We start from the raw sequence: 26,658 nt of genomic DNA on the forward strand, positions 1-26,658 counted from the left end.
TTCAGAGGTTGCAGTTGGTGCTGCACAAAGCCCCAAGGAGTTAATAATGTTTTATTAATAAGAGTTTCCACTCACAGCTCAGCTTCCCGGGAAAGCACAGGGTTTTAATGAGCCTTCTAGTTTCGGTTTTATGACAGAAAGCATCTCGACTTCCCCCCCCAGCTGCTCACCACTCCCCTCTCCCCTTGCCTGGGTCTCATCTGGCCGTTTCTCCTTCCAGGCAATTAAGCACTGCGGCGCACACGCTCTCATGAGTGGGTTTTGGGTGACAACTGTCTGCACTGCCACCCCCCTCCTTGTGTCCCCACACAGGCACTGTCACTCCCTACCCCGTGTCCCCTTATATTCCAGGGCTCTGTCACCCCTGACCCGTGTCCCCCTACGGTACAGGGTGTCCCCCCATGGCACAGGGTGCTGCCACCTCTGCCCCGTGTCTCCAGGTCGTTGCCACCCCCGCTCTGTATGAGCCCATGGCACAGGGCATGGGGGGACACCCCGTGTCCCCTCATGTCCTGGGGCACTGCTACCCCCACCCCGTGTCCCTCATGGCAGAGGGCTCTGTCACCCCCGACACGTGTCCCTCTATGTCCCAAGACTCTGTCACCCCCTGCTCCGTGTCCTCCTATGTTCCAGGGCTCTGTCACCCCCGCTCCGTGTCCCCCTATGCCCCAGGGCTCTGTCACCCTTGACCCGTGTCCCCCCGTGTCCCCACAGCCCTGTCACTCCCGCCCCGTGTCCCCAGGGCGCTGCCACCCCGGCAGGGGGCGCCCGTGACGCCGCGCTGGGCGCGGGGGGCACCGCCCGCTGCGGGCCGAGGCCGGGCTGGGGGTGTCCTCGCAGCGGGGCCGGGGCGGGCGTGGCGGTGTCCCCCCGGCCCTGCCCGGCATGGGGCTTGAGTCCCTGCGGCCGCGGCTCCAGCGCCCGCCCCTTGGAGGGAGGTGCGAGCAGGAGGAGCGCGGTCAGGAGAGGGAGGCCGCCGGGGTTGCTGCTGAGGGTAAGGGGTTCGGAAGCCGCCCCTCTGTGTTTTGGGGGTGCGTATGTTTCTGTCTTTGCTTTCTAAGGCCTTGCAGCCCGGTGTTTTGAGAAACCCTTGGCGTGTTTGTACAAATAATTTTTCTTGCGTGACTGCGCTGTGAGGTGAACAGGTCCCTGTTCTGAGAAGTAAAACAGGGCTGGGGGTGGGCTCGTAGCGCACGCCTGTTTTCCTGACTTTTCACTGATCTTCCCTTACCCCCAGCGTAGTTGGGAGCAGCAGAAGCTTTGCCATCCGTGAAAGCTCCGAATCGGTTGCAGCAGGTGCTGTGAAGCAGATGTGGTTGTGTGTACATGTAAGATTAGTAAGACAGGTACTACAGTGTCGGGCTGTAAAGCATTTACACTTGGTGTGCGAGGAACCATGTCCGTGCACACGGAGCTGCCTCATCTCAATTCCTGTTGCTGTGAATTAGTCGCAGGTGGCCAGGCTGCCTGCCTGGCACAACACAGGTGCTGCTGGGTTGTTCATCTCTTCTTTCCTGATTTCAGCCTGGAGAAAAGAATGCTCCGAGGAGACCCTATAGCAGTCTTCCAGTACGCGAAGGGGCTACGAGAAAGCTGGGGAGGCACTATTTACAAAGGCTTGTAGTGCTAGGACAAGGAGGAATGGGTATAAACTGGAGAGGGGCAGATTTAGACTAGACATAAGGAGGAATTTCTTCACTATCAGAGTGGTGAGGCACTGGCACAGGTTGCCCAAGGAAGGTGTGGATGCCCCATCCCTGGAAGTGTTTAAGGCCAGGTTGGATGGGGCCTTGGGCAGCCTGGTCTAGTGGGACGTGTCTCTGCCCATGGTAAGGGGGGTGGAACTAGATGATCATTAAGGTCCCTTCCAATGCAACTGTTCTATGATTCTATGATTCCAATTGTGTAATGGTAGAGCCTGCTGAAAAAGGTGATAACTGAAAAAATAGGGAAAAGGTACTAGTATATAAACAGAGGAAATAGTGGCTTTGTTGGGGGAGGGTGTGTAGAAATCCTTTACTATGCTATGTAGTGATGTTGTAATTATGTTTATTTGAGTTCATTAAGTCAAGCCCAGAAGCATCTTGCATAAACTGTTTGTTTATGATACACTGGTTAACTTCCACTTTAAGTGAATTTACGTATCAACTGGAAACATTTTTTGTTTGTTATTCATATTGATATATATTGTGTGCCACAAATATTGTATTTGTCTGCTACTGTTAATTCATAATTGCAAAATGGTATGATCTGTGGACAGCTTCACTTGAAATTGAGACCATTCAAATAAATGCATCTAATTTTTCTTCAGTTCCATTGGTGGGCATGCTGTCTGAAAAGATAGTATATCTCTGGCTAGCAATGTTTAAAACTCTTACAGATTTAAAGCTGCTGTTTTCAAGACATTTCTGTTTGATGGGGATTTTGTGAGAGTACCTAACAGGTACATCATGTATTACTCTCTCCCAGATGGCTTAGGGAATGAGAAAAGGTTACCTCAAACACCTTATCCATAGCTTTTTCAGAGCCTGACTATAAGGTCTTTCTTCTCTCTCACCCATGTTCTCTTCGGGTGGTCTTCCAGTGGCTTTTCTGTAGGCTTAGTCTTAGATGTATTGAACACTTAAAATACAAGAGCCTGCCAGAGAAATTGAGAGCTGAGAGCTCTGCTCAAATTTTAGAAAAATATAGGAAAAAAAATTATTTCTCCAGTGTGAATGCTTCCAGACCCCTTACCTTGCACAGTCTGGCTGTAAGGCAGTGTAGTTCAGTGTAATTCCCTAGCCACCTTTCCAGTTTCCACTCTACTATCTGAAACCTGCAGTCTTCTCTTTGTTGCTGTTGTTTGTACTTAAATAATAGCAGCTTGTGTTACAGCAGGCTGTCTGCTTCTGTAGCATGGATCTTTTTAGAAGAGATTTTTACATCTGTTTGCACTAATAATATATACAAGAAGCACTCTCTTTGCTTTGTGATGCTACTGGTATTACTTGTTGAAACATTGTGCTAATAGTGAGTTGTCCTGATCATTGTCATAAATTAGCAAGAATTTGGAAGCTTAATTGCCACAGCAAGTTTCTGCTTCCTGGATGAGGCAGTTGTACTTCCAGTCAGCCAGATCAGTGGGAGTTATGTATGCGTTTTTAACACTGAAGACTGAGAGTGTATGGAGACATTCTGAATTGAGTCCAAAAAGCAATTTTAATTTTTTTTTTTCTTCTATCCATCACATTCTTTCTCTGTCCAGTGGTGCCCTAACATGACAAATTCATGTTTCATTTGAAGTTTTTGTTTAAATCACAGAATGCAAAAAGATCTTTCTGAACTTTGAAGGCCGTTCTTTCCTCGAAACAAGTACACGGTCTTTGTATCTACAGTAGTGAAAGTAAGGTTTTTCTTTCTAGTGAAAGAAAATCTTATGATTTAATACAAATTTTGTTTTTTGCAGAGACAGCAGGATTGTGACTTACAGTTACACAGACAGCAACTGGAAAAATGCCGGGTTCTAAGAGTAACTTGGTGTCTTTACATGAGGATGTTATAAATGATACTTCAGACTTGAGTGAAACAAAATCTCCAGATGAAAACCAATCTGTTCAAAAAAGAACAATGACTCTGATTGGGAAGAATGGCTATCGTGACTCTGAATACATAAATGCAGCTAAGATTTTTCAAGGCATTCATACTAAAAAACCGAAGGATAGAACATTGTTGCGGTATGGTGATGACTCATTAACTCCTGTGCTAACTTTTAAAGATGAATATTGCCAGCGTGTGTCTTATGAACTGGCTTTCAGTGCTCTAAAATGTAAGTACAAAACTTTTCCAAAAAATTTCCAACACAAATGATGTAGCAGTGAAAATCTGTAAAACCAAAGTGCTTATTTCTGCCCGACAGCAGAGATTTAGAGGAAGTTTTGTTAAACTACAGGTTACTACTAGACCACTCATATCCCTGAAACATGTAAATATATCTAAGTGTTGATAGCGTTTTGTGAAACCAAGTATTTAAACTTTATACTTTTTCCTATAAAGGAATTGTGTAGAGTTGCTACTCTTTATGATTAAATTTGCCCTTAATTTTCATGTTGTTTAAACTTTGAGCTTTGTCTTTAGTGATTTATAAGTTTTTTTTTTCCATAGAATCTTGTTTTCATAATGTAAATTGTCAACATTTTCTTCTTTTGCAGATCAAGATCTTCTAGAAGAAATATTATTAGATAGTTCTGCTTACCCGTGCCAGTCAATAGTAAGTGAACGTTTTTCTGAGGAAATACATTTTGCATTTTTTGAGTTGATGTAGTTGGAAATTTTTCTTAGGATTCTGCAGCATTTTTCAAAACAACACTTGTTGTTTTGAACTATGTAGTAGCCTAAGACTGAAATATTACTGTCCTTTTTTAGTTGGTTGTCTAAAGCATCAGTCTCCAAGGTACTAGATAAGATGTTTGTGAGATTCTTGTTGCACCTAACTGCTGGGAATCAAAACCTTCAAAGAAAGAATGCAGGACGGTGAACCATAATGCTTGCTGCAGTGTAATACTTGCTCAATGATACTGTCCATGAGCTGTCTGTGTGTTTTCCCTCGCTGTTGTGTTGCCCTGTGAGTGTGGAAAAAAAGTCATGCTCTTTTCCTGTCTCTGGGAATTGGAAGGCATAGAGTGAGCTCCATTGGACAAACGAATGCATTGAACCCCTATTTAATTTCCTGGGCAAACTGTATTGTATGCAAATATTGTACTTGTACTGACAAAAATTGGTCCAGTTTACTCTCTCAGCGTGCTTCAACATGAAAAGGATATCTAGAGCTGGCAGAGTACTGTACTCTTCCTTCTAGTTTAGTCTTTGAAAATTACAAGATTAATTTGAACTGATGTTATTTGTGGAGATGGATGTGAGCAAGCAAATGATCTAGCACATTTGATTTCTGGCTTGGGTTTCTAAGGAAGTAAGACTTAGGTGGTAACATTTTGTGGGTTTTGGTATTTCCCTAATAACTTGAGTTTTATAGCTATTTTTTTGTCATATTTGTGAGAAGATTAGAATTTTAGAAGGTGTAACAACTGTAGCAGTTGAAAGAAAAGAGGCAATAGTAACTGAAGTGCTGTTAATTGAATTAATTAAGAGTAACTGAAGTGCCTCCTAAAAAGATGTTCCCTGTTTAAAACATTTAGACATGGGAAGGAGATTTTACGTGTGTCCCAGCTGCAGAATGGTTATTACAACTGAATTTATTGGTGGTTATATACCGGAGATGAATTGATTTTGTTAGCTTAGCTATTCAAGGAACTAGTTCATGAGGAGGAAATGATTTTAAAGTTTAAATTCTGATAACATTAGAAGTTATTAAGATATATGTCCAGGTTTAGTACCTCCCTGGCTCAGCAGCTAAACTGCAGGTGGTTGTACCCTAGTTCCCTCACACAGGGGAAAGAGAGAGACTTGTTTGTTGGAAACTGTAATTTGTACATGGGGATTTGATTCCAATCTGCCCTCTTTAAAGAGCAAGAAGAACCTCTGTGTGTTTCTCCTTTCAACTCATGGACTCATGACTCTGAGATGGTAGTAGGATTTCTTGTGTCCTTTCTGTGATCATATAGGAAAAAACATGGGGTGTGTTGTGTTCTGTTTCCTTTGGGTAGGAACGTCCTTTGTAGGAGGACGTTTTCTCTTAACTGGCTGAGAAGCTGGCTTGTGCACATGAGGAGTAGGATCTGTCCTCCATCTGAGATAGTTTGTCAAGCACTTGGTTGTAAAAGCAGTTGAATTTTTGTTCAGATCTTTTGGCTCCTTCTCCACAGCCAAGATGTAGGCCTGCGTAGGGCAGTCTTTGATATCCCACAGGTGGTCAATAAAGTCAGCCACTGGTACAGTGTCTCCAGGCGTGCTCGGTACTGCCAATGAATGGGCGTATAATGATGGTGCTGCCTTCACCAGCTTCCACAATGTATATTGGCTACATTGCACCTCATCTGGATCTACAGGTGTTCAGGGATCATTCAGATCCCTGGAGATCATATCCCACAGAGCTAGTTCTCTCAAATACTTGATACTTTTCTCTGTGTTGGTCTACCTGTTAAGATGGACTTTGATATCTTCTTGGAAGGGGTACCTTTCCTTCAAAGCTGCCCAGAGTTGCCTCCAGAGTGTGGTAGCTCATCCCCTTTTCCAATCACCCTATCATTGCCACCTTCTTTAGCCAGGGATCCCAAATATTTCGCTCTTTTTCCCTCTAATTTGAAACTATTGCCCCCGTTTATCCTAGCATTGCAGCAAACAGATAAGAAAAGGCTCACTGTCATAATGTCTGAAATCTCGGGTATCTCACGGATAGTAAATGGGCAGTTTCCTCTGCATCTAGGTCTTCCCCTTGGGATGACGTCGTTTCAGTGCCATGAGCTGCTGCGCTTGTTTGGCACCTTCTCTTTGTAACACAGTCAACTGACACCATCTGATTAAAAATGTCCGTAGTGGCTGCTGGCTTGCTTGCAACTGGCACTGATTGACTGCAAGTGTTCATGGTGGTCGGTGCTGTGATTGCCACAACTGGATCAAATTGACTAACAATGCCTATATTAGCTCTTGCGTAGCTGTAGTGCTTCTGACTACTGGCACAGGAACAGACTGAGAGGGAGTGTCCATGGTGTTTGTTGGTGTTACTAACAGTGCTCGTGGCAACTGGCACAGAAACGGGTTGAGTGTCTGTCTGCGTAGATACAGCGCTTGTGATGATTGGTGCTGGTACAGGAGCATCGATGGTCCCTGCCTGTGTAGCCACAGTGCTTGTGACAATTGCTGCCAGTACAGGAGCATCCCTGGTGCCTGTCTGCATAGCCGCAGCGCTTGTGATGATTGATGCTGGTACAGGAGCATCCCTGGTGCCTGTCTGCATAGCCGCAGCGCTTGTGATGATTGATGCTGGTACAGGAGCATCCATGGTGCCTTGTCTGCATAGCCACAGCGCTTGTGACGATTGGTGCTGATACAGGAGCATCCCTGGTCCCTGTCTGCGTAGCCATAGCGCTTGTTTTCGGAGATGCGGCAGCAGCTGTCCTTGCTTTCCGTTTTGCAGCGCCTTTTGTCGAAGCAGCACGCTCGGTGGAAGCTGAGGCGTTTGCATAGCTGCTGGGATGGTGTTTTGCTGCTCTGATTGGGCACCGCGCATGAACCGCGTCTGTGCAAGGCGGGGGAGCCCGCTTTCCGCGGGGCTGAGGCTGCGAGCGCAGGCGGCGACCGCGGGGCGGCGCTCGGCACCGATGGACGTTCCGCAGTTGAGCTCTGGACAGTGGTGTCCCAGTTCCTCCCCGACAGGGAGGGGGGAAAGGGAAATCGTAGAATCATAGAATAGTTTGTTTTGGAAGGGACCTTAAAGATCGTCGAATTCCAACCCCCTGGTCACCTCCCACTAGACTAGGCTGCCCAAGGCCCCATCCAACCTGGCCTTGAACACCTCCGGGGATGGGGCATCCACAGCTTCCCTGGACAGCCTGTGCCAGTGCCTCAGGACTGTCATCATGAATAATTTCTTCCTTATATCTAGTCTAAATCTGCCCCTCTCCATTTTATACTCATTCCCCCTCGTCCTATCAATACAAGCCTTTGTAAACAGTCCCTCCCCAGCTTTCTTGTAGGCCCCATTTGGGTACTGGAAGGTCACTATAAGATCTCCTCAGAGCCTTCTCTTCTCCAGGCTGAACAACCCCAGTTCTTTCAGCCTGTCCTTATATGGGAGGTGCTCTAGCCCTCTGATCATCTTCGTAGCCTTGTCTTTTTCCAGCGTCTCCATATGTAATTATTCATAAGAGAATAGTAGAATATGTACAAACATGCACAAACCCAAATGTGAACTGAGCTGAGTAGCAGGTGGGAGCTGGATGTAGGAGCTGGGTTTAGGAATAGGATCTGGGCAGATGGACAGACAAGGTCCTCACTGGATGCTAGGCATTGAAGAAAAGGGCTTGACTCTCTTGATGCCTCAATTTTGTACTGAGTATGATGTATATGGGGTGGAATACTCTGTTGGTCAGTTTTGGGTCACCTGTCCTGTCCGCCCCTCACTGCAGGTGTGACCTTTTTCGCCTCTTTGTCTTATGGCATCCCACCAACTTGAGGATGTCCTTCATTTCCATAGGAAAAACTATAAGCCATGACCTTTCTGCATACCATTCATCTTGTTACTTGGTGATAACTATAAATATTAAGTGTTATCACTTCTAGGGGCACTGTCTGAAAAACACATTAACTTACAAAAAATCAAGCTAGAAGAGGCTTAGCTGAGAAGTTAGAAAATTGATTCTGCTTTAACTCAAACCTGAACAGTATAGTATATTTTATGTGTGTTTGGGGAATGTTAATTTTTGGTAAGCTGAATAACTTTAATTTATGAATTTGGGTTTTTAAAAAAATTCTCCATTGCTTTACTAGCTCTCCATGAGCAATTTCTTTCATATTCTCACAACTAAGTATTTTGTTGGAGTTTTTAATGCTTCCTGCATGGGAGACTGTGGTTTGATATGGCTCTTTTTGCAGAAGTAAGGCATGCTTTCTGTGACTTTTTCTATCCCGTTGTTTTTCCCTTGTAGCCAGATGAATTAACCAGCTTGCTTGTTGTGATGCTTTATGACCTACAAGACCGAAAATTTCAAGCACGGAAGATTTTTGATGAAGATGAACCTGTAGCAGAAGTTCAGCAAGTAGAGTGCTATCTACAGAGGTATACGGGCTAAGAACTATTTTTATTGATATGTGTTAACAGAACTGCAGACTTGTATAGCCAGTGCCTTTTTTTATATAATTGTCAATATTAGAGATTTCTATCAGCTTCAGATTTTTGGGGCTTTGTTTTTATTTTTAATGAGAACCTATTTGAATGGAAACTTTCATATTCCTATAGTTAAGAAAACTATAGCTATCTTTGGATTGTGGATTATTTTGCTAGAAAAACTTTTCTTATTTTGGAATTGCTGAAACTTTTTTCATGCAATTTTAGAAAAGAAGTTAAGTACTCAGTAAACATTCATAAATATGAGTGTAATAGAGTCAAGAGGTCATGCAGTGGTATAACATCCATTTATTTAGTAATACTTCATTATGAAACTTTGTTAAATGTTAATTATTGTAAGAAATAGGAATAAAAAAAGAGGATAAATAACGTAAGTAATATTCAAATGTTTCTTTCATCAGTCTGTTGATGAACTGAACAGGCGTTTATTGAACAAAATTGTTTTGCTTCTGAATTTAGAATAGCCAAAAATGTTCATGGATATTATAAATGCAGGGTATTCCTAGAGTAAGTAATATACCTTGACATCTGAATTAGCTCACCAACAATTTTTATTTGCTTTCAGTTATCATGTATCAATATTACGCATAAAGCCTGTGGGAAGAAAGGAGTGGCAATATTTCCTCTAACATTTTCACATAATAACAGTAAAACTGACCTCGTTGCCATCAAACTCCTGTGCTTCTGAACACATTTGGAGGTCAGCTTTCATCAAATGCTCATTCTGCACCTACATGTATTTATATCTTCAAACATACAGAAAAAAAAATCTGCTGATTGTATTCCACAGATTGCAATTCCAAAACATTTTTGTTTATTTGTAACTGTCTAGAAAATAGATGTATTTGGGAGCCATCTGTTGTGATTCCAGTCTCGTTTGCATTTAAGTTAAACCTGTGTACTACTACCTTGCATCTAACGTTGTCTGGGGCTGAAAATGTCTTATGCCTGTTTTCTGTAGCAGCTTGTAAAGTGAGGCCTCGGGTTTTGCTTTCTGGGTAAGGACAGTACTGTAATAGAAATATTGTTTGCTAATAGTGCAAACATTTCTAAAACTTCTTAAACTTTTGATTATGTTTTTGTAGTTTTAAGACCAAATTGGCAGGTGCCCTGGCAAGATATCGCATCAAACATGATGCTGTTTCAATTGAAAGCATTCTACCAGAAAGCTTACGGAAGCAGGAACAAAGGGCTTCTGTTTTACCTTTATTTGTTTGGATAAACACATTAAAAATCAGGTAAGGTCTTTAAAGTATCATCTAATATTGATGATTTTACATGTAGTTTTGTAGTTTGCTACACACTTGTTTTAGAATTTCCAGGTTATATTATTACCAGTAATTTAAATTTCTTACAGTAAATTCTGCTTAGTCCAGCAACTCTGCCTTATATTTGTTTGTAGGTTTTTTTATATTGCAGTAATGGCATTCACAAACTGTAACAAAGTTGTGAAAAAGTTTTTCTTACTGTTCTGTTGCTTGTGCGGGTCTTTCACCAAATAATCAAGGAAATTAAGTTAGGAAAAACTATATGGGCAACTGAACTTTGTTGAAAACTAGAGAAAGAGAAAAGTTCTTAAAAAATGGCGTATTACTGTAGGCAATAATACTGGCAAAGGGTGTTAAGACAGATACAATTCTTAATAGTGGTGCTTATTCTGTAAGGATAGTGTGAATTTGCAATAAAAGCACACTTTTTCAAAAGCTTATATTGGGTGGGGCACTGTGTATGTAATGCTCGTGCTCGCAGTTCAGTGCTAACTGATGCACCAACCGTGGCAAATTATCTTGTTATCTGTTTTGATAGACAGATAATCCATTTTATCATGTTTTCAAGGATTTTGTTTTCATACGCTTTCTTGGACCAACATTCTGCATTTAGGCTATGGGCTCTTTGAGATAGAGAAGGTACTCTGGTTGTGGTTTTGCAACCCTAAGTAAGGCTGAGCTGAAAGCTGCTGTGTTGACCCTGTATTTAATATACCGTATAAGCTTATGGCACTGTCTGAAACTGGATTTCAACAGACAAGTCTGAACATATATACCTTTAAATCTTTATGGAGTTGCAAACTTCAGCATTTATGCCTATATTACAGTTACACAAGGATTATTTCAGATATCAGCCATTAAATTAATTCGTGGGCTGGGTTAAATGGAAAGCAATTGAAAGAACTAAATTATTCCAGCAGTAAATTTGCTACAGTGTCTCCTGAGCACATGGACATTTGTTTTACTGCATGAAATCATCCTCTGGAGACACGTACCTCTTTCTTATTTTTTTTTATCAGCCTTATTAACTTAATTGCTTCAAACTGGAACTTATATGCGTAAAATAGAGTGAATTCCCCTCCTGCACTAGGTAGATTATGTATTTATTTTTTAAATATAAATCTCTATACACACACAGACATACACACAAACACACACTTAGAAAATAACAGACAAAAATCTATATCAATATGAACTGTATTGTTTAAGTAACTTGTGTGTATTTAATGGCTATTGTTGTGTGTTAACAGCTTTCAAGATGTTTTCAGTGATTTGAGGAAGAATGGATTCACAAGAGCTGAATCTGTGTCAGACTTGGACCATTATACATACTGTGTGGACCAACATTGCTATGATGTATTGATGTTTCCTCCCTCTCTTAAAGAAGAGCTGCTTAATTTAGATCTTTTTACAGACTGCAAACTCTTACTGCAGGTGGGTTGAGTAATACAACCTGCAAACTAAAATAATGCTTTGCATTAGGCTGAGGTCATGTTTATGTCACTGTCCTATTAAATCAGTCAGACAGTAACATACTGATAAAGGTTTGAATGTTTTAATAATCGGGGGTTAAACTGTTTCATTTACTAAATTTAGCACGGAGATTAGCTAATAATTAGCTTATAATTGACACCTACAGTTAAGTTAGTAGATTTTTAAAAACTTATTCTTAAAGCCATTGAAATAAATATCAAAAGTGTTCAAAGAGGCAGCCTTGCTTCTAGTAGCATGGTAGCTTCCAGGTCCTCCTGTTTGTTGCCCAAGGTTCGAGAATTCGTATAAAGGCATTTTGGCTGGACTTTTGGCCACATCACCTTCTTAGTGGAAGACCCCTAATTTCCCTTATGGTGTTCTGCAGAAGTTTCCTCCCTGGCACCTACTGCCTTGGGAGCCTCCCACTCATCTCCATAGGACTTCAGCTGTGCTGCGGCATCCGCAGCATGACCTGAGGCAGCAGGTGGAGGGTCCATATCAGCACTCCATCCCTCCAGCCAGTGTGTGTCCTTCCACAGCTTGTTATAGGCAAGGCTGATATTATCCCCATCCCCCTTCACACCTAGTTTAAAGCCCTGTGAGCTCCTGAGCAAAGACCCTCCTCCCCCTTTGAGAAGGGTGGTTCCCATCTAATACCTGTAAACCTGGTGCCACGTAGGCAATCCCATTGTCAAAAAACCCGAAGTTATTATGGTGACACCAGCCACAGAGATGTGTATTAATAGACTGGGCCTGTCTGATCCTTAAAGTGTCATGACCTGTAACTGGAAGAAGGGAGAAAAAAAGATCACTCAACTTACAAAGCAATTCAATATTCATTTTCATATATATGTGTATTTTTGACTAGGATTGTACTTAAATGTTGTAAGTGGATATGTAGACACTGATGTGAAATTAAAGGTTTAGTGCTTCCCTCTTCTATCATAAGTGTTTGCCAGATTTGGTGCAAAGCATGGTACCTCCAGCCTGTATCTTCAGTCTTTGCCTTGTAAAGTAATTTGATGGAGATAGTGTTTGATGAATCTCTTTTCATCACCTGTAGTAGGAGATAATTTACTCTTGTTGAGAGGTCCCTGTGCTGTTTCAGTTTCAGCAAAGTCTTGGCCTTTGATCTGTAATGGCTTAATTTCTGCTATAATTATTGTGAAGAGCTATGTGAATGGTTTTACATTTCTCTGTTAAGCTGCCTCTGGGGATGAATTTTGCATGTTGTGGCATATATTTGTCTTTTCTGGAACTGGCTGTTGCTTAGAGTCCCTCCTAGTAGAGATGGCAGACGCTTATATTCTTTTTGTTTGTAGATATGCTTTCTTCTGCATTAGTTAGGATTAAATTATTTAGTGAGTGACTTAATAAGATGTTTCGTTTTGTACTTCAATTCTGTATTTGCAGCTATCCCCAATTAGATTTTCTCCTCCCTTCTTTCCTGTTTGTCATGAAAACAGTAAAACGCTTTCCTTATTTGGAAAAGAAGGTTGGCATACATACAAGCCAAATTAGTCGGTCATACTTAATTTTTGTGTCCTTATTTTTCTAGGATAAGTCTCGCAGCCTTGCTGTACACGCTGCACAGGCACTGTTGAATACAGGTGATGACATTATAGTGGCTCACATAGGTTCCCATTTGACCATTGCCCATATGTCAGTACTGACAAATGACAGCACCTCCAAAATTTTTGTTTGTGGCGTGAATTCTTCAGCAAAAGCAGCAGAACTGAGCAACTTGGTCAGTCACATGGGATGTCAAAGTAGGTGTTAAAAGAATTGTTATGCTTAAAGTATTGTAATATTGTAATGTTTGTGATATCTATAAATGTGGCATAATTCTATCATAATTAAGAGATCCCTTGTTTGAGGACTTTGGGAGGGCAGTAACAACTGATTTTTTGCCACAAGGTGAACTGACAGCTTTTGATCTGCAGTCAAGTTAATCAAAGGTTGCAGATTAACCATGTCATAGAGGGGGGCTGTGGAAATGTCAGGGTGAATTTTTCCATATCAGTAGTTACTGTGTAGCAGTTGATGTAGCTGGTAGCTGGGAATTGTTTGGTGTCTTTGCTGTCGCTTTCAGTCTGATTTTCATCTGTTTGGGAGTGTTAAACCAAACTCCATGCACTTGTCCAGTTTACCCAGAGAACATGATTAGCAGTCTTTTCAGTGAAAAATGCTAAGGTCTAGTTCGTCCTTCAATCTGTTTGAAACCAGTGGGACACGTACTTTGGAAGATCTCTGTGTAGCAGGCTTTGGCTCTATGCAAGTCCGTGTAACACCGCAGTCTCTTCACCTTTATCACATTAAAATTAGGTAGGCTTGCTTGTATGTAGATCTGTTTAGCTTTTCCCTTTTTTCAGATATTCAGTTTTTACATGAAGACTTTACTGAGATTGAACCAACAGACAAGAGAATTGAAAAGGCAAAAGTTATTTTGCTGCTACCACAATGCTCTGGGCTCGGTGTTGGCAATCCAATAGACTTTATTTTAAGTGAACACAGAGGTAACTTTTGATACAATACTAACTCATGCTTTCTGGTAGAAATGGTATTCATGGACATCATGACCTGATTCAGTAAATTGTACCATTTTTTAAAATACACTTCCTTTTAGATTTTTATTTTACCTACTATAAAATATATGTATTAAATAACTTGTGTAATTCTGTATGTGTAATGTACATGCAGGCTTCTATGGAAATACAAGAGAGAATAAATAAAGTACACAGATGATTTTTCCACACAAAGTGAACAAGAATGTATTTGGCCTAGCTTAAGATTCTCAACAAGAAAACAAAATGGTTTAAGAGTGTTTTGTAAAGGCAATTTCAGTTCAGTAGTATGTAGTTTGAGAGAGATTCTCGGAGGCAGACTGTATATAGCCTTTCTTTTAAAGTAAAAGGACTATAAGTAGAAAATTCATTTCATGATACCAATGAGTATATATAATTTTCCCTGGATTACATTCATTTATTGACTGTATAAGTCTTCACTGTACAGTTTTCATTAAACAGAAACAAATAAAAGGCAGTAGTAAATACAGGTAAAGGGAGAAAAAAGCATCATTTAGGCATTCCTTGGTATTGTAATTCCTAAAGCCTGCCTTCCCAATGCAGCGGTAATAATCAGGTCTGTTACTAAAGCATTTTCTGCAAACAACTGAATTTTAAGACACTAATACAAGTTGCATTAATAAATTTACAACTCTTTACATTTAGATGCAGGATTGCTAAGAGACCTTTTGCAAGGATCTGTATCTGTGGATAAACTCAGTATTCTTGCTGAAAGGCAGCTTAATGAGTTGAGGCATGCAATGAAATGTAAGTAAGTGTGCTAGCTCTTGGATTTCTCGCAACATGTGTACTATCAATTCCATTATACTGCCACCAGTTTTTATGTAGTTAAAAATACACTGATTATTAGTTAACAGTATGTGTGTAACCAAACCCCCTAAATAATGTTCTCCTCAAGTTTAAAGCTGTATCTATGTTCTAGTATTCTCCAGTCATTAATACAATAATCTTCCAGCTGGTTTAGTCACGCTGTGCTTTGGCAGGGCTGTAAATGTAGTCTGACTCTGTCTGTATGCTGCCACTTCTCCGCCCCACTTTTTGGTAGCTGTGTGAAGGGACTGGATGCAGCCCTATATGTCTGCTGAAATCTGGAAATATTTGAAAATACTTAAATTATTAAAAAACACCAGAGACTGAATACTAATGGGTGCAGGAGCATATATTTTATTGGTAAGAATGACATCAAAGCACAATTTTTATGCTGTTTTCAGTCCTTACTGAACTACTGTGTGTATGAAGAATTTGAACAGTAGAAAAACTCTGCTTGTTTGCTTTGTAGTTAAAAAAGTACAAGCTATTGTTTACTGCACTTGTTCGATTTACCCAGAAGAAAATGAACTAGTAGTGAAAAAAGCACTGGAATCTGGAGTGGAAGGAAATAAAGTGCAACCATATAGGTATGGAGTGAGTAGTTCTGTCTGTGGAAATAATAAGTAAATTGTAGCTTGATTCTTATCCTAGACTGATCTGTGTCTTGCATTAGATTAACATTTAAAATAGTTTTTTGCTTCCTCTCATTCCATTCCTTTTTTACGTACTAAGTAGCATCCTCTTGACTTTTTTATCTAATGTTTTTGTTCCCATCTGAAATCGAGATCCAGCATCACTGGTTGGAAATAACATTGTTGTGAGATTCTGATAGAGCTATCTATTGCTCTCATCCTATTGGTATTCAGAGAATGAAGCTAGTTTAAGATAAAATTGAGACTAGAAGTCAGGGAACTGGCATGCTCTCAGATTCTCACCTAGAATGAGAAGTTTCGAAGGAAAAAGGAACCAGGTCTTAAAATTTGAGAATAACATAGAAGAATAAGAACGTCTGTTGCAGGATTGTTTGTCCCCATATTCAGATGAAGAACTTCTGGAAGAACAGGTTACCATAAGAGAGCATCCCCTGCAATCCCAACAAATACATAGGAAAAAAGTACGTGTGTTGGATACTTTATATGTAGTTCAAACCTGTCAGCTGGAGCAATTGTTAAAAGACTCATGAGTGCTCTCTGGGTTTTCTTTTCAATCACAGTAGATAAATGCAAACAGTTGGCACTTGCTTGCCTGTAGATGTCATAGTTGATTACAGGATGCAGGTTAAAAGAGTTTATGTTGCCAAAAGCACAGGAGAGTCATACTGTATTTTTAGATTTTATTTTATATTAGATGATCTAATGAATTGGCCAAGTGATGTGGTTCAAGATACCGTGCAGTGCATTTAAATTTTGCATGATTAAAATGCTAAATGTTGACTGCGGCCAGTCCAAAGAATTTTAAAAAGAGGTATGCTAACAACAAAATGCATCTTTCTTTCTAATCACTGACAGAAAAAAGCAGCCTGATGGAAATGGGATGCAATCCGGGTATGTCTTGACAGTGATGCTATGACTAGTCCAAAACCACTTATGGACTCTTGCTGTAAACTGTTTTCCTTTGTGATTTGAAATTTTGTGTCATCTGTCATGTCCTGACCTCTATGTAGCTATTAATCTAGAAGGAGAATTAAGGGGCCTTGGAACATAGTGGTCTGTTAATTATTTGACCACATGACATATAGAACAGAATTTATATTAAAAAAACAAAAACAAACCTGAGATTTTTTTTTCAGAGCTTTAATTTTTTTCAGAAAAAAATTCTCCCTTGTCTAACCCTGCCCACCAAACCCAAACACAATGTATTCAGTGTTTTGCAGAAACATCATGAAACTTGGCATACCACCAAATTACACTTATGCTTTCAAATACAAGGAAATCTCAAATGGTAAGAAAGGATGAATAAAGTTACATTAGGATTTTTGCAGAGCTGAGCAACTTTGTAACTTCATAACTGAACTTAAGAAATGATTCCAGAGCGAGTTCTTCATTCACTGACATGCACCTATCTTGGACGTGTTCATGCATAGTTCTTGTACAATAAAGTTGCTGATAACCAGCATAAACAGAGCAGTAATAGAACACCATGAATAAAATATATAGTGTGATTATGCTTGTCTTAAGATGAAAGCTCAAGCCATTTGAGATGCATGTACTACTTAGGACAGTTACTTCTATACTTTCCTTAGAATTAGGTAACTTATTTGACTAAAAGAATACAGGATAGGATGAAAAACTCTCTTGCAGAATTACTAGACACTACTATTCACAGTAGTATCGTTGAAAGGCAACCTATATTAATAAAGCAACCTGTATGATCATCACAGATATACTTAGTATTAATTTCCAAGAAAATTGAGGGCTTTCATGAAGCCGATTCCAAACATGTATCCACTGTACAAGCTGAGCTTACCTTGAGAATACAATAGTTTATAGAAAAGGCTTTACCTTTTGTAAGGGTGCCTATTGTGAACAGGAGTGTGTAGAGGAGATAGTCAACCATTCATACATTTCCCTTTGGCCTAGCAAATAGGAGTTAATTTCTGCATCAACTTCAGGGTCAGACCATCCCTTGTAAGTATTCTTGGTACCAGTAATCTGTATATATATCAATGAAAATAAATATTCTCACTTCATTATAAATTACTTGATAATCCAGTTATTGCTGACCTGAGAAAGAACACAGTTTTTAATTATGTTCATACGTATTTATTGGCTAGTGGTTAATATACTTAATCATTGGAAAAAATGAAATGGCAATTATTGGAAGAAATGGAAAAGAACAATTCTAGAAAAGTGGATTTTTTGTGTTGAACTGCAGTTTTTTAACACGGAGATAAGGCTTTTTTAAGACTGTCACTGAAAGACATAATTTGGAAATTACTTTTAATATATCTTTGTAAACAGTTTCCCTTTATATCCTTGAATATTATTTGCTTGTCATTTGTTTATTTTTTACAGGCTCATTCCTCCTGTTTTTTCTCCTTGCTCCAATTCAACAGCTTCCACTGAATTTTTTTTCAAAATGGAGCCATCAGAAATTTCCAGTGGCTGTTTCCTAGCTATTCTAGAAAGACGGGTAAGCTAAGAAGAACACTTTACAGGAAAAGAATATTGCCATTTCCCACAAAAGAATATATGAAATGAAACATTTTAAAGAAAATTACTGGCTGTTCTTTATTTGTGTTAAGAACAAAGAATAGGTAGCAGTTGAAATGTGCTACTTGTAGGGTTTTGTGCCTTTACTTCTGGCGATGCCTGTGATTGGAGCAGCATCTTGGTCTAAGTCAGTGCGAGGAACATCTAGGGGGAAATATATTGTTGCTGTCACACTTCAGAATGAAACGCAAAGCTTCATTAGACTCATGAAAAATGGTGTCTGCAAAGTTGTTATGGCCATGTGTGCCACCAAGATTTTCCAGTATTCAAGCAGACCGTGTCAACTGTAGGGATTAAGACTTCCTTATAATTTAAAAAACTATGTATGAATATGCTTCCTTTGAAAATTAAGGCATATGCAAATCTGGCTTGAAAGACAGGGGGCTTTTGCTGAGTAAATAGAAAAGTCTTGGCATGATTCCTGACGAAAGTGCCTTAAAGGGCTAGTTTGCATCTCTAAGCATCAACATTTTTCTCTTGTGTCTGAGGAAAGTAGGGCTTTTTTCACCAAAAGAGGAAGTGGGGAGCTAATTAGAATTTCATTGAAAATTAAAGATATAAGATGTTATTTGTACCACTTTCTGTCATAGTGCAATTACAGTGCTTGAAAGAAGCTTGTGTCTTGCGGGAGAATAGGAGTGAAGATTTTATGTAAGAGAATCACACATGAAGAGCCTTTCAACTTACATATTGTTGACCTCTTTCTTCTCAATGTAAAGTATTTTTTAACCTGAGCTAATACGTTTTAGGCAATCATGATGGATACATCCATCTACTATATTGTCTCCTTCCAGATGAAGAAACAGTTTTGTTCAGGTAGTTGACTCGAATAATTTTTTTATCAAATTCTAATGCACAGAAGCAGTTGTTCCTGTGGGCAATTTTTAGGTGATTCTGGAAATGAACAGAAATTTCTGCAAAGCAGAAAATGCATACTTATAATTTAAATTGAAATTTCTGGCTTACAGAAACCCTCTCGTTGGCTGGCTGTAAATAGTTTCTTTCCCATTGCTTCTCTCTACATACTTAGATGTTGATCTGTTTCCTAGTTAATGTAGTTTGAGAGTTCCTTATGTATTCTGAGCAAGGATAGTATTATTATGAAAATTACTTCTGTTTAATGTTACTACTAATATTTCTGTATTTTAGTAACTATTTCTGATACACACACACACATATGCATGTTATTACAGAGCAAGTCAGTGTGGCAGAAGTAGTACTAAGTCCAGAATTCAGTTTCCCCTCTCCAGACCTGTAGCAGGCAAAGTCTCTGAATAGCAAATGCTCAGATGCCTCTGTTCAAGAAGTTCAGAATGTGACTGTTGTGTACGAATAGTTTGGTTAGCATTTATCACATGCAATGTTAAAGTCTTTCGGCTAGATTCTGCTGTAGTTTTCTTGTGGATTAAATTCTGGAGGAATCTGGGATTAAGATACTGAGTTTGCAGTTCTGGGTTGTGGCTTGGATTCATTGCAGTTTCCTTTAAATTTTTAGAAAGATCCCTCTGAAACTATATCTGTTGAAGATATTTTGGCTCGTGCGGCAGCAAAAGGACTGCTAGATGGTATGGTTGAAGAAAAAGGAAAGGAAGAGAAGAAAAAGAAGAGAGTAACACAACGCAGATGTAATATTACCGGTAGTGGCAGAGAGCCAAAGACTGCAGAGGTCCTTCACCATCAAACTGTATCTAATATTAAGGCTGAAGTTACCACATCTAAAGCCGTTAGTAACATACAAAAAAAGAATGTGACCCAAACAAACGGCTGCGCACAGCTGAAGAAATCTGTTAAACCTACTTCAGGCACAGCTCTGCCTAAAGCGGTGAAGCCACCTGTGGGCAAGACAAATCTAAGACAGAGACGCACAGAATGTAAAAGGATTGTATTGAAGCCCGCACAAATTTTTTTCCCTCCACCATTCCTAGATTTGCTAGGAAACCAATCCAGGACACTGTCAAGTCAGCATCACTTTCATGGCTGGACTGGAGCAAAGGGTTCAAGTGGCAGGATTCCACCGCCTCCGTCTAAAGCAGGGAAGCCAAGTGTGCTCAGCCATCCTCGGCGCTGGCTCTAAATATTGGCAAACTTTGCTCTGCTTATACAGAAGGTACAGATTCCTGTTTGTATTAATCAGTACACTTAGATTACAGCATACTTTCATGCAGTATAATCTTGCTGTGGGGGAGGGAGATATTTTAGGTTAATTGCTTAGAAATACCCATGTTAGAGAGCAACTTTTAAGCCAGTAATCACACCTTGAATGGAGCTCAGACGCGTAAAGCTGATGGACTGTTTAGGGGAGTGAGGAAAAATAAATGGGCTTCTTCCCATGCCTTTAAAGTGACAGTTAAAACATATACCCCCCCCCCCCCCCATGACCTGCTTAGATCTGTATTTGAAATTGTTTTGTTTTTTTTTTTTTAAAGTGGGACTGCATTTTATAAGCGGTTATTTCTCTGTACAAGTGCTAGGTGCCATTTTTGTGAGTTACCATTTAGACTGACACATGGAAACTAAGCATTGTGCAATAAGCCAGATTTCTCACCTTTACTTCTGAAACTAGGTGTGAGCTTTTGTGCAGGCCAAAGACACTAAATCCCATGCACAGGCTTTCCTGTACTGACTCCCTTGGTTTCTACTCAGGTGTGCATCAAAAGATTAACAGTGAAAACAAAATATTGTTAAGCTAAAAATACTTAATCATCATCATGTCATCACATCAGGCTATGTCATGATTCACAACTGCTTTTCACCAGCTTTCTTAACACAAGCAGTTCTTAGTTGAAGAGAGCTGCAACGGCCAAAGTAACTTATTTTTATACTACTGCTAGTCAGCTGAATAATGACTGAACACAGAGTAGTTTGTCTGTCTTTGGAAACAGCTGTAGGTGTCTAACCTGCTCCTTCTTGCTAGCACATAGAAAATATCTGTAAAATAAAGATTATAATTGCATTATAATCTGAGCAGAGGATAAAGGGGACACACAGAGATACTTGTAACAAGAATCTGATTTAGTATTAAACATAGAGATTATAAGGAAGGAAAATGGTAAACAATGACAGAATGACAGTAAGAGGAGCCTCAAGAACTGTATTTATATGAGAAGTCATAGGAAACAAAGACAGTATAGCAGTATAGAAAGGCAAAGGTAACTGGCCCAGAAATTTTCTTCTAGGCAATCATTTAAGCATCGACAATATAGCATGGAATCTTAACCTATTTGTCCTATGAGTCTGGATTTAGACCCATTCAGAGAAATGTTTTAATGTGTCTATTTTTTCCCTCACCCACACCAGTCAATGTACCTGGATCAGCTCAACCTTTAGAAGAAAGGATGTGACTATATTAGACCAGCAGTGTAGGCAGCTGGCTCTTGTTCATCAGTTGAGTATCACTGCTTCATTGAATCAGTGAAAATTTCTGTCAGCATTTTGATCTGATTCAGCTTTCCTACTTAAGAGGCATCACTCACCTGCTGTGTATCCATGTGAGTAACCCATGTTCCTTGCCTGTTCCAATAAAAGGATGAACTCCACCCATTCTTGTTTCTGAACAAATGGTAAGGATAGATCTAGACCTGTGTGCTTGCAGTGTATAGAAATGAAAATAAAACCCCCCATTTTATTTTAAAACCAACTTGGAGGAGAGCATCTACTGTTAGATGAAGGGAATTGGAAGTAAGGAGATTGGAGGTTGGGTTGAGGTTTGTTTTTTCCAAGGTGGTTCTTAAATGCTTAAAAGAAACTGTGAGATTTTGCAGTTGGAAAACCGAATTCTGTTTTTAAAAATAAAAATCTATAATTCATCTATTAAATGTAATTAAAATTACTTATAAAATATACATTTGTCTGATGGCAGAACTGGGCTACTTACATAAAATGTGTTATGGTGGCTCACATTGGCCTCATCTTGCTTTCAGGAATTTGCATCTTTGAAGTGTTAGGGAGGCTAAACCAGTTAGAATCTTGATGCCTTACCAAGAATATCAGAGGGCTGGTAGTGAAGAATTTGATTTCACAGGTCAGCAGCTTGGCTTCGTGCACACTGAACATCACATGGTGGCAACATCTGGGACTGACTTCAGATGGCTTGTAGGTGGAAGCCTGTGTGCTCCATTAAACACTCAGTAACTTCTTACAGTAAAAGTCTATCTTCTGTCACTGTTTTTCTTTAATCCAGTTACGTATTTGTAATTTTCATCTAGAAACTGATGATGCAGCTTTCCAGATACAAATGTGTCCATTGTACTGAACAGGCCTCTAAACGACCAGTGTGGTTTTCTCTCCCCTCAACCACAATTTGGAACAAAAGAAATAATTTCCCAGTTTCACGGACCAGTAACAGTTGAGACAATCATTTAATGCAGCTAAATTTATTCTCAGAACAGATTACATTTAAATGTGGAGGAGTGGTCAACAGCAGGGAAAACTGTCCTTTTCAACGTCAGTCAGGTGCTTTATGTAAGACTGAGCTCTGTTAATAAACAGTGCGTGCGTTCCCTTCTTTCTTACTGCTGCTAAAGTAACTCAAACCTGCTTTGCTGACTCTACAGTGCAAGTTTTAGCAATGTATTAATTAACCTACCCAAGAAAGGAGTAAGGCGGTTAATGGTAATGCTAAAAGGCTGAGCCCATATTAGCTGTTGAAATGAAAGTTCTTTTTTCCATGGGTGTTTTACTAACAATTTTAGATCCCTGGTTAAACGATCTATGAAATGCTTGATAAATTTAACAAAGAGGGATGTAGAACTCTTAGCAGTGACACAGAACTGGCGTAAGCTATTAGATACTCCACAGCTTTTCTTCCTCTGGCATGAAAGGGCTTGGTGTTTCAGTAGGTGCAAATGACTGCACACAAAGTACGTCCCTAAAAACTCATTTTATGGTGAATGGATTCTGTGCCCTTCCATACAATTTCTGTTATTCCTGTTTAACCACCCTGTGGGTGGCCTCTGTAGGTTTGCATCTCCTACACCCCCTTGCTTCTCTTCAAATGAAACAGTAAGTGGCTGAAATAAAACCTACAGCCAGCACTGCCGATTTCAAAAGAAAGGCTTTTATCTCTTAGTCGCTGACTGTGAATATTAATCTCCTTGCTTCTACAAGGGAGCATATTAATGACATGACTGACACATGACACTAACCTCTAACTTACTACTTGCGTTGAAAAAATTAAGAAATCAGCTTTGCTTTACATGATTTTTCTACAGACTTCAATAAAAATGTGACTACAAATAATTACAAAGCCTACTTTTTTTTAGGCAACCTATAGTATACAGAGTGGAGAATGTTACAAGACAAATCCAGTAAAGACAACACATCAACATAATAATGCAGGATATTTCAGTAAAAATAGAATAAATAAAATTAAAATATTTTAAGCTGTATTTAACAGGTTAATTTAAAATATGGCATCAGACATACAAGGCATAGTGAACATGGCTGCCTGCCTACAGAATCACTAGGTGTTATAAAAAAAATGCATAGGTAATGGAAGGGTTGCTATAACATCGATTAAACCAGTAGCAGTTGCTCAACCCCCCCCAGCATACATATCTTTTGGCCATGGTAAAAAGAGAGTCTCAATCTATTGTTTGACAAAAGATAACTGGCTTTGCAGTACTGGGCTCTGATTCTGCAAACACTTGGGAGTGTATTTAATCTTTTGGGGAGAAAGGAGCTCTATTGAAGCAGAAAGGCCACAGACAGTCAGACCGTTAAGCACACTACTTAAATATCTGCAAAATCAACATCATCGTGTTAAGAGACACAAAATTCTCTAAATGTATTTTGGCAAGTGACCTACAGCTTTACAGCTACTTTTTTGTCTTCTCAAGCCCTCCCTGCAGCTGCACACTTTGCCAGTGAAAGCCAACTACCTGTTCACAGCCTTAACATCACCAACGTGGAACCACCTTTCCACTGCCGTTGGCTGAGTGTTGGTTTAATTTAGAGAGAGCCCAGCTCTCCTGGGGAGAATCAGCACTGTGCAGATGCAGCTACAAGATTTAACTGTACTGTTTAAAATTCACTGTTGTAGAACAGTTCCAAATCCCAAATCCTGGCATTTCCAGCTGGAAATTTAAAAATACACCGTCAAAGGATTTTAACATAAAGTAGAAGTTTGAATCACTAGCATGGTGATGAGTAAGGGAACTTTTTTTTCCCTAACTTCATGATCCTACCTAAAGGTACACTGTTTGCCACATTTTGATAGCAGTCATGATAGGAAGTGAGTTTTTGCATGGCTCCTAGCACACATCACTGGGATCAATGCTGGAAACTAAAAAAGCATGTATGCAAGCTGCCCTCTCCATGCTTGAGACCTGGCCTCAGGGTCGGTTTAAACCACTGGTACTGCTAAAAGGGGTGGGTTGGTTTGCATCCCCTCACCTCTGGTTCTCCCTGCCAACTTGGCATAAGCATCTTCTCCAGCTATACCAGCATTAGAGCTGGTGCAAAGGAGGCAGCAGGAACACGAGCCATGGGAAAGGAAACAATTGCTTTGGTGCCTGCGGTGCAGAATCACATAGATTGGAGATGGGTGTAGGATCAGCGCTTCAGAGGCTATCCTAGAGAGCTAAATTTAATTACAAGAGTTGCACAGCTAGCCCTGACCTGGCACTCGCTCATACATCACACCGAGTTTAGATTCATGAGTTTTCAGCAAATTTCAATGCAGAAACTTCTTGAATCATCATTCTTTTCCCCTCATGTTCCTAAACTACTGTGCCCAGGTGTTGCCATTAATTTCTTCAAACAAGGAAATAAAAAAAATAGTTTGTTTATAACAGTCCCTTGCATAGTAAAATAAAAAGCAGAGTTCTTGTAATAACCACCTTGCTAACGTTCTTTTAAAGTTACAGAACAACCAGGTTTGCAGACTTGGGAGTCAGTTACACTTTGGAACATATCTATAAATGGAGACAAAACATTTTTAACGCTAGTTAAAAATATTTCTAATGTTCCATTTCCAAAACTTGTACCAATCTGCAGATCTAGACAGAAGATGGCACAGGGAGAGACTGGGATGTATAGTGGCATTTGAAAATGAGACTGAGGTACAATTTTAAGGGGCAATACCAGGCTGACTTTGTCTGGGTCTGTAGTAGTGTGTCAACCAAAGCAATAAGGTGAAGCCTTTGGAGCAGAAGCACTGAAATCAAGTTGTACCACCTGAAACCCTATCCTGCTAAAAACCAACTCTCTTCTTATTTTGTCACAAGAGCATTAAAAGAAATTTTGTGGAATTTTGTAAATAACAAGAAACATTACTGTTCTTTTTGTTGCATGTTAAGTATTCAGCAACAAATTCTGAGGAGAAGGGGGAATTGTGCAACCACAGTAAATTGCGCATTCCATCAAACACTTGTGTGGAAAAGGTATGGAATATTTTAGTCTCTATAAGCGTTGTAAGATAAGAAAATTCCTGACTAGTTCTTTGTTACTCCTGATTGGTTTGAATCCTGCAGGAAACACACAGTATTTTTTATGAATTAATGACAAATTTAGGAGAATAAATTTAACAGCCAGCAGTTGCATTTGTATGTTTAAAGCTGAAAAGCTTCAGTGGATGACCCTGCAACTCAATTACTGGAAATGCTTCTGGATTTTTTAGCATTGGTTTGGGATTAAACATGACTCTTCTGGGAGACCATAATGTGTAGTCAGGAGATGAAATAATGACACTATGATTCAAAGCATGTCAGGGAGATGTTAAAGTGGTTGCTAGACCAATGCTGGCAAACTATTTAAAACTAATGGTTGTAGTTCCATTAAAATAAAACTTCGTATTTAAGCTACAGTAATTTGATGGTAGCTACTACTTGGTACCTACTCCAATGTTGGAAACAGAGAAAAGTGCTGTAGGATTTAAGACTGGGTTGTGACAAATCCAGCTCAAGACGGTGAAACTATCAACTCGGGCATCATTCACTCCAAGGACGTTAGCATGAGTTCACTGGGAGGGACGTGGCCATATTCTTTTTGTGTGGGTTTAGGTAACGTTCATGTATTTACAATCAAACAGACCTTCCATTGCTCATGATGGAACTCACTGACAGCAAAAAAATTATTCATGCTTCTTTTCATATCACACGATGGTGGCAAGAACAAGAGAACATGCTTGTCTAACATTGTTTCGATAAGGGTAAATTCTCTGACGACAAAGCATCAGTAACTGGAAATGGAAGGCCAGACATCGTCAGTTCATTTTCCTTAGTGTAGCTACTGTTATCTTCAGTTAAAGGTTAGGAGAATCTTCTCTCTGATGCAGCTATGGCATCTCAGTGACAGGGCGTTTCTGTTTCAAAGTGTCAATGAGAGACAGGACTCCTCTTTTTACATTAGTTGTAACTCTTCTGGTCACCGAGTCTGCAGGAGGTGGGGGTGGTCGGACTTTCTGTGAAGGAGGTCTGGCTACTAAGCACTTCTGATACCGTAACTGCAACAAAGCAAAAGCATTCTGAAATCCTTACTGTATCCAGTACTTTCACAGAGCATTTTAAATACACTTTTAATATTTTCTC

The 26,658-nt window shown here is 39.8% G+C and overlaps 2 protein-coding genes across 19 annotated transcripts in view; one reads left to right on the plus strand and one right to left on the minus strand.

Annotated features, from left to right (window-relative positions):
- The first annotated feature begins 813 nt into the window (after positions 1-813).
- NSUN7 (NOP2/Sun RNA methyltransferase family member 7) lies at positions 814-21,263 on the plus strand. Of its 2 annotated transcripts, none has more exons than XM_054064398.1 (12): positions 814-1,031; positions 3,449-3,808; positions 4,191-4,249; positions 8,583-8,713; positions 9,868-10,020; positions 11,301-11,484; positions 13,082-13,292; positions 13,896-14,039; positions 14,754-14,855; positions 15,388-15,505; positions 17,933-18,050; positions 19,626-21,263. In XM_054064398.1, exons 2-12 carry the CDS (start codon positions 3,496-3,498, stop codon positions 20,202-20,204), a joined length of 2,112 nt encoding a protein of 703 aa, XP_053920373.1. In that variant the 5' UTR covers positions 814-1,031; positions 3,449-3,495; the 3' UTR covers positions 20,205-21,263. The 2 variants fall into 2 exon arrangements, with proteins under 2 accessions (XP_053920373.1, XP_053920372.1); XM_054064397.1 differs by having other exon boundaries at positions 814-994.
- Positions 20,237-26,658, minus strand: part of APBB2 (amyloid beta precursor protein binding family B member 2) — a 190,632-nt gene continuing 184,210 nt past the window's right edge. For 6 of the 17 annotated variants that reach the window (XM_054064384.1, XM_054064380.1, XM_054064386.1 and 3 more), the window contains one exon: positions 20,237-26,573. In XM_054064384.1, coding sequence (XP_053920359.1) covers positions 26,406-26,573 — 168 coding nt within the window. In that variant the 3' untranslated portion in view covers positions 20,237-26,405. The remainder of the gene's footprint in view (positions 26,574-26,658) is intronic. The other 11 variants (XM_054064396.1, XM_054064394.1, XM_054064395.1 and 8 more) reach the window with 8 other exon arrangements.

Source organism: Cuculus canorus, chromosome 4 (genome assembly GCF_017976375.1).
Source record: "Cuculus canorus isolate bCucCan1 chromosome 4, bCucCan1.pri, whole genome shotgun sequence".
In the NCBI taxonomy this organism is placed as follows: Eukaryota; Metazoa; Chordata; class Aves; order Cuculiformes; family Cuculidae; genus Cuculus; species Cuculus canorus.